Source organism: Typopeltis vanoorti, chromosome 19 (assembly GCF_054136105.1).
Source record: "Typopeltis vanoorti isolate ZY-2024b chromosome 19, IOZ_Tvanoo_1.0, whole genome shotgun sequence".
Lineage (NCBI taxonomy): Eukaryota > Metazoa > Arthropoda > Arachnida > Uropygi > Thelyphonidae > Typopeltis > Typopeltis vanoorti.
Genome location: NC_143567.1, coordinates 29,776,841 through 29,790,122, shown reverse-complemented (window position 1 = coordinate 29,790,122; position 13,282 = coordinate 29,776,841). Strand labels below are relative to the sequence as shown.

General features: G+C 37.1%; 1 protein-coding gene across 2 annotated transcripts in view; it reads left to right on the top strand.

The window, feature by feature from the left end:
• LOC150095959 (sentrin-specific protease 6-like) overlaps positions 1-11,473 on the top strand; it is a 452,901-nt gene extending 441,428 nt beyond the window's left edge. For both annotated transcript variants that reach the window (XM_090408975.1, XM_090408976.1), the window contains one exon: positions 10,316-11,473. In XM_090408975.1, coding sequence (XP_090265101.1) covers positions 10,316-10,546 — 231 coding nt within the window. In that variant the 3' untranslated portion in view covers positions 10,547-11,473. The remainder of the gene's footprint in view (positions 1-10,315) is intronic.
• The last annotated feature ends 1,809 nt before the right edge of the window (positions 11,474-13,282 follow it).

Here is a 13,282-nt window from a genome sequence, read left to right as displayed (position 1 = left end):
TATATGCATAGTCTTCTCAGCCTCCAAAAAACTTAGTATTAATTTTCATTCAAAACACTACTTCTCTCCTGCTCAACTGCTAACACTTTATAAATCCTAAATCTCACTCACCTGAAATTATCACAAATGGGGCAGTGCAGTAACACCACTCATAAGAATTCTTGATTGTATACAGAAATTTTCAAACTAATAGATGGCTTTTCTCACAGAGACACTACATAATATGTTACTTACTAATTTATCTCTTGGGTACTGCTATAATCTGTGGTTTGATGCAGTACCTTCGCTGTACTTGTGACAATAAATCTCTAATCAATCAATCAATCAACCAACCAGTCTTGGAACTCCTTCAAGTCACCATCTCATAGGTTCTCTGTCTGTCATTATGACTTATTTTTTTTTATAGGCACTTTTATGAGCATTGCTCCATTGAAGTAGCCACTACCATTCCTCTAATCACGTAAGAACACAAGCAGCCACTTGTGAACATGAGTATACACTTCCTCTCCCAACATAATTAGCAAACTTCTCATTTTACTTCATGACTTCTACCTCCATTCTTTGGAACAACTTTCCCATACAGTTTTTCCTAATGAATACAACTCTTAGCTTTTCAGGAAACTTGTTAGTAGATTCCTTCTTTCTCTTTAACTGCCTACCTACACATGGCACTGTTGCATTATAGGTCTTGTGGACTCTTTTGTATTGAAGTCAACATGTATATAGATAGATACAGGAAAACCTCATTTAACACAATTAATTAATCCATCAATTAATGCACATTGAGCGAATACAATAAACTATAGGAATAATTATAATTCATCCATCAGTTAGCATAAATTTGGAAAAAAATTACAGTATAAACTGTATTAGAGGATAAAATCATCAAAGTTAAAAATCAGTTGCTTAAATTTTTATTTAATGTCTAAATATTTGATTGAGCTACTTTTTTACAAAAATAAATTATAGTGCTTGACTTTTTCATCTTGTCATGCAATTTGAGATAGCTGACAAATGCTTTATCAAGATTTCGATGGACCTTTAAAGCTTCGTTCCATATCAGGATCAGCATCAAACAAAATTTCCTTAGCATGCTCAATGTGATTGAAAACTAGCTCAAGTTCTGTTGCAGTTAACATTTTCTCTTTGTTACAAGAAGAAAATGTTACGACCAAGTAACATTTTCTTCTTGTTTGCACTCCTTATCTTCTTCATATGCACGCTGTTCCTCTAGTTGAAGGAGATCATTCGTGCATAGCTGTTCTGAATGAGAATCGAGCAAGTTTCTCACATCTTCATTATCCAGTTCATTAAATCCAAATTCTTTTCCAATTGTGCTGATTTCTTCAGTAATGTTCGATTTTGGATTTTGCACACAATAAACTAATATAGACTTGAGTTAAAAGTCACCTTCTGCATTTACAGTCCTTAGAGGATACTTTATATCCTGGTTGAGATTCTTCAGTTTTAACTAGGAAAGTTTTTGTTGAAATACGCTCCCAAAAGAGACCAGTTTTGTCAACATTGAATATATGATGATTGTCATAATCACTCTCCTGAATTATCCTTTGCAATTCTTCAGGAAACTTGGCTGCAAAATCTTTATCAGCACTTGCAGATTTCCCAGTTATTCTTACGTTATGCAGTCCAGCTCGATTTTAAAATGGTCAAACCATCCTAAACTTGCAGTAAAGCTTTCACATTCCTCTTGAAATTTGGTCTCTTTCAATGAGGTAAAAATATTGAGATTTTTGCCACAATATTCCTTGTACTAAGAAATTTTTTGGTTACAATCCTCAATCCGAGTGACAGATGACATTCATCTCGATCATTAAATTTCTTCTATTTCAGGTGATCTGCATGCTTAAAGAAGCAGTAGCAACTTTTCCTTGTTCTTTGTATTCTTTGCTCTTATTTAATATAGTCCAAACTGTAAACTAGCTGTATCCCAGGTCTGGAACAATCGTATTACTAGCACCACTTTCACTTCTCTTAATGACTTACAGCTTTTCCTCTAATATAATTACTTTTCTTCTCTTTTTATTACTGCCACTTTCTTTATCAGTCTTTCTCTTTTCCATATCAGTGGTTGAATATAATAAAGCTTTTATAGGTATATAAATTAAAACAAAATGAAGGAAAAGTGATTGAGCAAGAGATAAGAGTTTACATGTGCTTGCGATGATAGCTTTGAGTCAACTGCTGAATGTCGCCAGCCACCGCCCACAGCACTGCCACTGCAGATTGGCGACAAAAAATTTTGCATAATGTAAAAAAATCGTATTAACTGATTGATCACTTGCTTAAAGCGGGAATGATTGTTTGATTTCGGTTATAATATTTTCTTAAATTAGGTTTCTATTTAACTTAAAACGGTTAAAAATGTATAAACTTAAACATTTATAAATTATTTATTAGCACATATACATATAAATACATAAACAGATATCAAAAATGGTGCGCTTACTTTAATTTGAAATTCCTTTAAATATTAGTTGACATAAACAAAACACTTATTAATGGTGTCTTTAATTAAACAGGTTAGTAACTGCCACTCATTTGTACGATATGGTTATTCCTCGTGATTGGGAGTGGCTTTTTTAATCAGAAAATTGGTTAATGTTGTCTGTTGGTTTTTTCTTTTTTCTTCATATATTTCACGATAACATCTGACTGCTTCTCCAATTTGCTTTTCAACTTTGGCAAAGCGATCAGTGTCTTGATCCATATTTTCAAGTAGTTGAAGTTCTTGATTTAGTTTAGAAAATACTTCAGCTAATCCTTTTACAGTAAATTTTTTAACGATTTCTCTTCATCTTCCTTCTTCTACATTATTCCTTTCTTCTCTTTCGTTTTGGAAAATCAAGTCTTGATCAGTCAGTTCACCTTCTTCGTGATCTACTGATTCTTCTATATCGGTAATATTGATTTCTAGATCCAGTTTTCTTGCAATTTTAACAATTTCTTCACCAATATGTTCTAACATACTATGCTCATTGTACTCTTTGAGTGTCTCCTGTGGTAGTAACTTCTTCCAAATTCCTTGCATACATTGTTCTGATACTTCCTTCCATGAAGTTCCAATGTTCTGGATACATTGGTTAATATCGTAATTTTACCAAAAACCGCGTCATGTTATAGCATCGTTTTCCATTGCTATTATTGCTTGAGAAAATGTAGTTTTTAGATAATATGTCTTGAATGTAGCAATCGAACCTTGATCCATAGGTTGAATCACAGCTGTTTTATTGGCCGGTAGATACATCACATTTATATTTTCATTCAAATTGCTGATGTGAAGAGGATGTCCTGGAGCATTGTCAAGCAGCAATAGAATTTTAAAAGGATTTTTGAAATATTTTTTTCGAGACAGTAGGAACGCACTTCTGCAATAAAACAATTTAAGAACCAGTCTTCGAATAAAACAATTGTCATCAAAGCCTTAGGATTACTCCTATAATAAACCAGCAACTTATTCTTGTCAATGTTTTTCAAAGCTCTAGGATTTTGTGAACAAGAGATGGTTTTAATTTAAAACCAGCATTTTCTCCAAGAAGCGTAATCCTGTCTTTAAATGCATTAAAACAAGGTGCCGATGTAGCTTCACTGTGAATGTAAGTTTGTTCTGGCTGGCCTGGTTGTCCAAGTGGTCAGCATATCTGCTTTCCAGTCAAAACGCTACAGGTTCGAATCCTGCCATGGATATGGATGTTTGTGATTGTCTGTGAAAATACTAGTGGTGATCATGGGTGGTAGATGGCGTTGGTGTATATGATGACTGTAGTTGGCGGGAGACAGAGAGTTGTAGAGTAGGTGCCCTCCCTCAATGAGTCTTCAGACTCCCTGGAGGTGTTAATAATAATAAATTATTTTCCAGAACAGTCTGGTTTCATCTACATTAATAATCTGCTCTAGTAAATAGCCTTCATCTTTTATCATCTCTTTCAGCTTTTTCTTGAAAATTTCGGCAGTTTCAAAATCAGAACTAGCAGCTTCTCCCATTATTCGTATGTTATGTAAATTAAATTGGCTTTTGAATCAATAAAACCATCCTTTACTAATGTTAAATGTATGCTCGCCTTATTTATCTTCTTGTTGTTTCCTTAAATTGTCAAATCGGCTATATGCTTTTGTTTAATCATAAACAAACTGAGAGGAAAAGCTTCTCCATTTCATAAATTGGCCCCCTCTCTTTTTTTCATTAAAATTGTACATTTTGTAATAGCTGCCTCCATTCTTCTTAATTTACCTTTTATAATTGTTGAAACAGTTGAATGCGATAGTTTTTCTTCTCGTGCTATTTCACCGAATTTCTCTCCTTTGTCATATGCTTTAATGACCTTCATTTTAACATCTAAATTTAAAGCTTTCCTTGCCTTCTTTTTTATGTTGGAATTTTCATCTGTAGTATTACTTCTCTTACTGGACATGATAGAGTTTTGACGAGATACAAAAATTGCAATGAGAGAAATGAACGCTTCGACTGCTGATTAGCAACTAATGTGCCAAAGGCTGTGATAAGTTAGAAGTGGGTGAATCATAGCAGTGGCTATTGCATATTGGTGATAGGCTTTGCTTGTCAACTAATGGCGACACTGCAATGTGAGATATGTATATGCTGGCGGCAAAGTTAAATTAGAGAATTTTTAATAATAATTTTTGGCCATAAAGTGTGAATCGTCATAAGTCGAGGACTACCTGTACTTCACACTGGCCAGGTTTATCACTCACGGAGTGGATGCCTTCAAAGGTATTTAAAGGCATCCACTGATTTTATGGTTCCCATCTGTAACTCAAAATCTGTTGCACTATCACACTCACTTGATACTTGGTTTTTAACAGATTGACTTTCAAGCCCAAATGTTTGTATCCAACAGTTTTCTTATCTGGTATTCCACGTCCTCCTTGTCCTACGCAAGAATCACCTGATTATCGGCAAAAAAGCAGAGAATTAGGATTTGTTCTCCTGTAGGTACACCATTCCACACATTGCCTGTTCCAATCCTCCAAGGTCAGATCCTAGCTGGTTAAACAACATTGGTGGCATACAACATCCCTGCTTTAAACCTTTACCTAGCAAGAAATTCCTCTAAAAGTTTGTTGCCCCTCTTTATAGCAGGCCTAGATCCCTGGTACATGCTCTGCACCATCTCTACTGTTTCTTCATCTATTCCTGCTGTCTTCAATAAATGCCACATTTTCTTCCTTATGCCAGTATTATAAGCTTTCTCCAAATTTACAAAAGATCTCAAAACAACGCTCCCTTTGAACAAGGGTGGTGCAAATACTAATGTATCCAACTATTGACTTATCACTATCTCTGGAATGGTGGTGATTAGGCTTGCATACGGAAATGGGTTGAGAGAGAATCTATATTGTGCAATGAAAGCATGGACTTACTAAGGGAAGGTCATGTTTGAGCAACTTACGTTCTATAATAATAATGTTATCGTTGAGTTGGACAGGGAAATTGATACTCCATAATGCTTTTGGACTTTGCTAAGACTGTTGACAGAATACAGCATGAATGACTGTTGCATAAATTGGAGAACATTGGATTAGATTATAAGATATTAGTGTGGATAAGATCATTGCTAACTGACAGATATCAAAAAGTGGTATGTGGGAGATGAGTGCAAGATTTAAGGTAACCAGTGGTGTACCTCAAGGATCTGTCAATGGTCCATTGTCATTACTCTTCACATTAATGACATTGGAAGGGTTTGACAGTAGGTCATACAGCTATTTGCAGTAGTGCTAAGATATGCAGGGTAATCAGGAATGCAGTACTTGCAGAATTTGACTTGACTAGGCTGGAATTGTAGGCTTTTATTCAGTGTTAGTAAATGTGAAGTGTGATGAGATATCCAGTGTCATATTATATTGGTGCAAGAAGAAGCTGATCAGGTTTTGGGAGTTTTAAGAGAGGAAGTCAAAGTACAGCAGCCATATAGCAGAGATTGCAAATACAAATCAGAAGGTAATTACAGTGCTTGAAATGGGTCTTGACATGTAAAGATAATTAAGTCATTTTGTCTCTTTACAAAGCTTTAATAACACCTCACTTGGGCTATTGTGTTCAGTTCTAGTTTCCTTGTTTCTGCGGTAATACTGATACACTGGAGAGACAGTATAAAAGAGTGTGTTAAAAATGGTATCAGGAATGTGGAATACTGTTTATGAAGACAGATTGAGAATTTGTGGACTGAAGATAGATACTAGCAAACAGGAGAAAGAGGGATGATACAATTGAGACTTACAAACTTCTGAAAGGATCATACAGAATTAAAAGACAAAGTAAAAATCATTTTGTTCTACTAATTTATTATACTCTATGTCATAAGAAACTAAGTACCTAAGAGACTTTGGACTAGGTTATATTAGACATCATAACACAGATTAACAGTGAATCATGTGTGGCATCTCAACACAATAAGCACCATAAGTTTAATGACATTTCTCTTAATAATAATTAAGTAATGTTAATGGAATTGTCATTAAACTGATGGTGCTTATTGTGTAGAGATACCACATGATTCATTGTTAATCTCTGCAATGATGTCTAACATAACCTAGTCCAAAGTCTCTTAGGTACGTAGTTTCTTATGCCATAGTGTAATAAATTAGTAGAAGAAAATGATTTATACTTTGTCTTTTAATTGTGATTTATACCACCTTTTCAGACCACCATGCGAGGGTGGTCTGAAAAGTTCTCAGCCTCGACCACAGATGGCAACGCTATCGGGAAGATTTTTTTTTTTTTAAGTTTGTACATCTGTCATAAGAATTCATGTGAAATTGCAAGTCATTCTATCAAGTAGTTTGTTTTATGCAGCTGTCTGAAGCAAAAGTGTTGTCTGTATCCCTTGAAATGAATAAAATCGAGTATCGTGCCTTTATAAAATTCTTTGTAAAACAAGGTTTTACACCAAAAGAAGTTCATTCAAAGTTCATGGGCACTCTCTCCTCATTTTCGACAATTAAGAAATGGGCTGTCGAGTTTAAACATGGCTATACCAGCCTTGAAGGTGATCCATGTGAAGGACATCCAAGAAGTGTAACAACATCAGAAACCATTGATCAAGTGCACAATATGGTATTGGATGACCAGCGAGTCAAAGTGCATGAAATTGTTGAGACTATAGGCATTTCAAAAGAACGTGTGGGATATATTTTGCATGAAGAATTGCAAATGAAAAAGCTTTGCGCAAGATGGGTACTACGCTTGCTCACAGCAGATCAAAAACGTACTCGCATGAAAATCTCTGAACAGTGCTTGGAGCGTTTTAACAAGAATAAAACTGATTTTGTGCATAGTTTTATTACTATGGATGAGACTTGGATTCACCATTACACACCAGAATCCAAACAGCAGTCAAAACAGTGGATAGAAGCCGGTTGTTCAGCACCAAAGAAGACAGTCAAGTTCCATTAGCATGAAAGGTCATGGCATCAGTGTTTTGGGATGGCGTTTTGTTTATTAATTATCTTGAAAAGGGTAAAACAATAACCGGGGAATATTATTCCAATCTTTTAACCAGACTAGACGAAAAAATTCGTGAGAAAAGACCTGGTTTGCAGGTGGAAAAAATCATCTTTCGTCAGGACAATGCACCTGCCCACAAAAGTGTTTTGGCAATGAGAAAATTAAGGGATCTGCACTATAAATTGTTGGAACATCCACCCTATTCCCCAGATTTGGCTCCCTCTGACTTCTATCTCTTCCCAAAACTAAAACTCTTCCTCGCTAGTCAGCATTTTTCTTCGAATCAAGAGGTGATTGCAGCTGTAGAGGGGTATTTTGCAGATCTTACTAAGAACCACTACAGGGGAACATCGCTGGAATAAAGGTTTTAGTCTTAACCCAGTGTTAGTAAGGTGGGGTGTCACAGACCCCAAACATATAGATAGAAATAACTGCGGCACCACCATTTTACTGACACCAGGTTAGGGGAGATTATGTTGAAAAATAAAAATAATTTTGAAATTATAAATTTTTTTTTTGTTGTTGTTAGGCCGAGAACTTTTCAGGCGACCCTTGTACATGCTTGCAATCCATATATCCTAGGAACAAAAGAAACATCTGCACAGTTGGTTTGAATGCTGGGTGGGAATAGGGGTGAGCATAATTAAATGGAATTTTAATATTTTGTAATTTTTTTTCCCTGTTGTTAATAAAGTATAAAAACCATTGTAAAATAGCTTTGTTGATTTGTTATAATAAAGCCTACTTATATTTATAAGTAGGCTTATATTTTTAAGGTTGATATACATGCCATCTCTCTGTGTTGGTAAATTTATTTTGTGTGTAATTTTAAAATTACACACAAATTACATGGCTTAGAGTCAAGTCACCTGAGATGTGTTTGCAGTATGCTGAGGCATGAAAAGCTGCTGCTAAGGCAGTAAAGACAGCAAAGCAGAATGCTTGGGAATCCTTTGGAGAAAGATTAGATTCATCCTATGCAAATGCAAACAAAGTATTCTGGCAGACCATCCGCCGACTTTGAGGGAGGAAATCGTGCACAGCAAGGGTTATTAAGGCCTCTGATGGTGCACTTTTAACAACCGAGAAGGATATCCTCCACAGATGGAGGGAATACTTTGAGAGCCTTCTTAACCCAGGTGGCCCAGCAGTTGTGGACATCCAAGAGGTGCAGATTGGGGCAATGACAAGTCTCACAGCAGAAGAGGTCCATTTAGCAATAAAATTGCTAAAATTGGGCAAGGCTGCTGGCGATGATGAAATTCGGCCCGAAATGCTAAAAGCCTTAAATCGAGACACGGTGTTCTCTGGCTGACTCGAGTGTGTCAGGCTGCTTGGATATCTGGGCGAGCACCAAAGCAATGGCAGACAGGCATAATAATACCAGTCTTTAAGAAGGGAGACCAGAAGGATTGCAGTAACTATCGTGGCATCTCTCTGCTCAGCCTGCCTGAGAAAATGTATGCTAAGTGCTTGGAAAGATGGTGCAGGAGCATAGTTGAGTCAAAGTTCCAGGAAGAACAATGTGGCTTTCGTCCTGGTAGAAGCACAACTGACCAAATCTTCACTTTAAGGCAAGTCTTTGAGAAATCTTGGGAATATGCCAAGAATGTCTACACATGTTTTGTGGACTTGGAGAAGGTATATGACCGGGTTCCTTGGGATAAGCTTTGGCAAGTAGTACAGGAATATGGAGTGGATGGTCAACTATTAGCTGCCATCAAGTCCCTGTATGAATGCCCAGAGTTTTGTGTCAGAGTAAACAGCACAAAGTCTGAACCTTTCACAGTCTTCGTTGGCCTCCGCCAAGGGTGTGTTCTGTCACCTCTCCTTTTCATAATATTTATGGACTGGATTGATAGGCACAGCCGAGGCAGTGAGTTTGTCAGAATTGGAAAATGTAGCATTGGACGTCTGCTTTTTGCAGTTGACCTACTTCTGCTTAGCTCTTCCACAGAACCTATCCAGTGACCTCCAGCGGACACTGGATAGGTTTGTAGCTGTTTGTGCAGACGCCGGAATGAAGATCAATGTGGCCAAAATTGAAACATTTGTGGTCTCAAGACAACCATCCCAGTGCACTCTAAATGTAAGTGGAGTCCCAATGAGACAGGTGGAGAAGTTTAAATACCTTGGGTCCATATTCACGAATGATGGGGCGTAGAGCGAGATACTCGAATTGGCTTAGTAAGCTCGATATTGCGGGAGCTTGGCCGTTCAGTAGTATTGAAGCGGGAGTTAAGCCAGAAGGCAAAGCTGGCTGTCTTCAATACAGTCTATGTCCCCATCCTCACCTATGTTCATGAGAGTTGGGTAATGACCGAAAGAATGCGGACACCAATCCAAGCGGCTGAAATGAGGTTTCTTCGAGGGGTTGCGGGGCTGACAAAACTCGACAGAGAGTCAGAAGCTCTGCAATTCGGGAAACCCTCAATACTCAACCGCTGCTTCTCCATGTTCAGAGATCACAGTTACGCTGGTACGGGCACCTGGTCAGAATGCCACAAGAGAGGCTCCCTCAGTAGGCCCTCTTTGCCAAGCCAGAGGGTGGGAGGCCACGTGGAAGGCCAAAGACTCGCTGGATAGATTATATCCAAAACCTTGGGTGGACACGTTTGGGAATCCCACCAGAACACCTGAACTTGGTGGCAGAGGATCGTGACCATTGGAAGTTCCTCTTGCAGCTTTTGCCCCCACAACCCAATTAGGAAGAGTGGGCCTTGAAGTATGTATGTATGTATATTTTAAAATTAAATTATTACATTTGCTACTTTATATACTGTTTTGCCATTCTAATAATGTTTTTAATATTCCTTTTTTTATTTTCAGAACCCACTATCAAAATTCGGCAGCCCATTACCTAATTTGGAAAATTGGTTTTCTGAAGAAAAAGTAACACAAAAAAGAGCAGAGCTCAAGTCACTAATATTGCATCTACAGAAGCCTCATCAGCCTCAGTCATCACAGAGTGAAGAAACCAAAGAAAATAGTGATAGTTCTTTAGTCATGACATCGAGAAATCTCACAGAAGGTCAAAATGAAGAGCAAGTTAAAAGATGAAAAGGTTTTTTGAAGTATTCTAGATGACAAACAACCTAAAGAACTAGTATGCATTTGTGTTTGTGAGTGATGTTGCTACATTTATAGTTTGAGTAAACTTGTTGTCTGATATTTGTGACTGTCATGGGCAGGAAGACATGTTGCCACATATTGATTATGGCAATGGAAATTCAGATGTTCTTAACTGGACTTTTTTTGTGACATTGATACAGGAATGCAGTGCCATAGAGATTACTCAAACTTAACTGTGGAACAGCACAGGTATGATTGAACTTCTCAGCATCTTAGCTTGTTGGAAGCAAGCACTGATGGAATGTTAGACATCAGAACACATTTCGTGAATCATCTACACAATCAGTGACACAAGTGCAGATGTATGCAGCTGTCCGTATATGCTAGCATCTTCATTGGAGTACAACTAATAGATGTGTTGATGTGATAAGTTTTGTTGATGATGTACTCCTGTTTTCTCACTGCTTTTATTTTACCCGCCCCCTTGCTCATTTTTGTTTAATTCCCTTTGTTTGTGGGTGCGCGTGTGCACATATTGTATGAAATAAATGAAGGAACTTGACTGAAATCTCAGGTCTTGGAAACTGAACATTTCATCAAGAACTCCCTATTCCCTAGTCTTGACACTTGACTGCTGATTCTGATAAAATGGAAAAGTACTTTTTATTTATGGTTATTCAGGAAATTGTATATAGGTGGATAAAAGCCTTATCTGCTTCAGAAAGTGAGAAGAAATGATATTACTTGAAAAATCCATTTAATTTCAATTTTTACATTCCTGTGTAGCTTTTTTTTTTTTTGTTGTTTTTGTTTCATATTTAACTGATTTTAAAATAGTGGTGATGAATACTATAATATCTGAAAGTTGTGTTGCCACAACTGTACAGTGTTTTCCAAATACAAATTTTTCTTTAAGTACTAAAACATTTTTAAGTAGTACAAATAAACTATTAATTTTTCATACAAGAAACAAATTTCAATTCCATTTTTTTTTCCCTCTTACATTTTGTGTTAATATATTCTTCATCTGATCTAGTGAATTTCTTTTCCATAATACACTGCATTAAGAGACAACTTTTTTGTATTGTCTGAAATAATGTTTTTATTGTACATATGTAAAAAGGGACAGGAAAGATCATGTAGATAGCATTTGTCGTAAAATGAATTACTAAAAAAAAAAAAAAAATAAGAAAAAATTAAATTTGACACATTTAGCCTTTACGTGAAATTATGGAGTATGAGGAACAAACAAGAATATTCTGTGTATTTAGTACAGTCTCTTTTTAATACCCACACACACAACACAGATCAAATTATAAACATATGGAAAATAATAAGATATCTAGTTAGCCAGAACTGTGATAACTGGTAATTAGTTTACGGAATTAACAACGCATATAAAGTATATTAATTAAAGGTAACTTTAATAAATAACTTCTATATTTCGGCAACGTCACGTTGCCATCTTCAGGAACATAAAGATATGGTATGTGCACGCAGGCTAACAAACTAAAACCTTATAACTCTAGACCCCCCCGATTATATGGACTCCCAAAAATACATAAAAAAATGTGCCATTACGTCCCATAGTAGATGGCATTGATTCCCCCACATATAAATTAGCCAAAACACTCACACACTATACTGGCAACACATCATCACACATAAAAAACTCAGCCCACTTTAAAGCCAGTGTAGAAAACCTCTCACGCCAACACACTGACATAATGGTAGTTTTGACGTCTCCTCCCTATTCACTAATGTCCCACTCAAAGAAACCCTAGAGCTCATCCAAGCCAAGTTTCCTCCTGATATCTCAGCCCTATTTCAGTTCACAATGAAAGGCTATTTCGTTTGGCAAGGAAAGTTCTACAAACAGATAGAGGGGACAGCCATGGGTTCACTACTTTCCTAACCCTTGACCAATTTCTTTATGGAGACCTTTGAAGAGAAAGCCTTAAACTCTGCCTCACAAAAACCCACTATTTGGCTTCGTTACGTGGATGATGTGTTCGCTGTTTGGCCACATGGCTCAGACTCGCTCCACTCCTTCCTAACACACTTAAACAACCAACACCCCAGAGTCTAGTTCACCTTAGAAAAAGAGGAAAACAACACCCTCCCCTTCCTAGACACTTTAATCACCTGCCAGCTTGATGGATCTTTGGTTTTCTCTGTTTACAGAAAACCCACCCATACTGGCAGATAGATTCACCAGCAATCCCCCCCCCCCCCCTCACAACAATATGGGTTATAAAAACAGGGCAAAATTAATCTGCTCAGATGACAAGGCCCTAACTACTGAACTAAACCACATCCACAACACTTTCTTAGCCAATGGCTATAACTCCAAAAAAATCCAAAAAATACACAAACCAGTAAACCACAACTCCCCTCCCCCCCCCTCCACAATAAAGATTACACCAAATCTATCACCATCCCTACATCCAGGGCACCTCTGAGAAAATAACCAATATCCTCAGAAAATATGACCTTACTTCTTGTTACAGACCATATAAAAAGTTGGCATCCCTTATCCACTCTACCAAAGACCAACCACTTCCCCTTGACCTACCTGGTGTATACCAGGTCCCTTGCAGCTGTAAATTGTCCTACTTTGGCCAAACAGGCAGAACAACAAATATCAGGATTTCAGAACACAAAGACTACATCCGGTTTCACCAGTACAGCCGCTCTGGGCTGGCAGACCATGCCTTAGATACC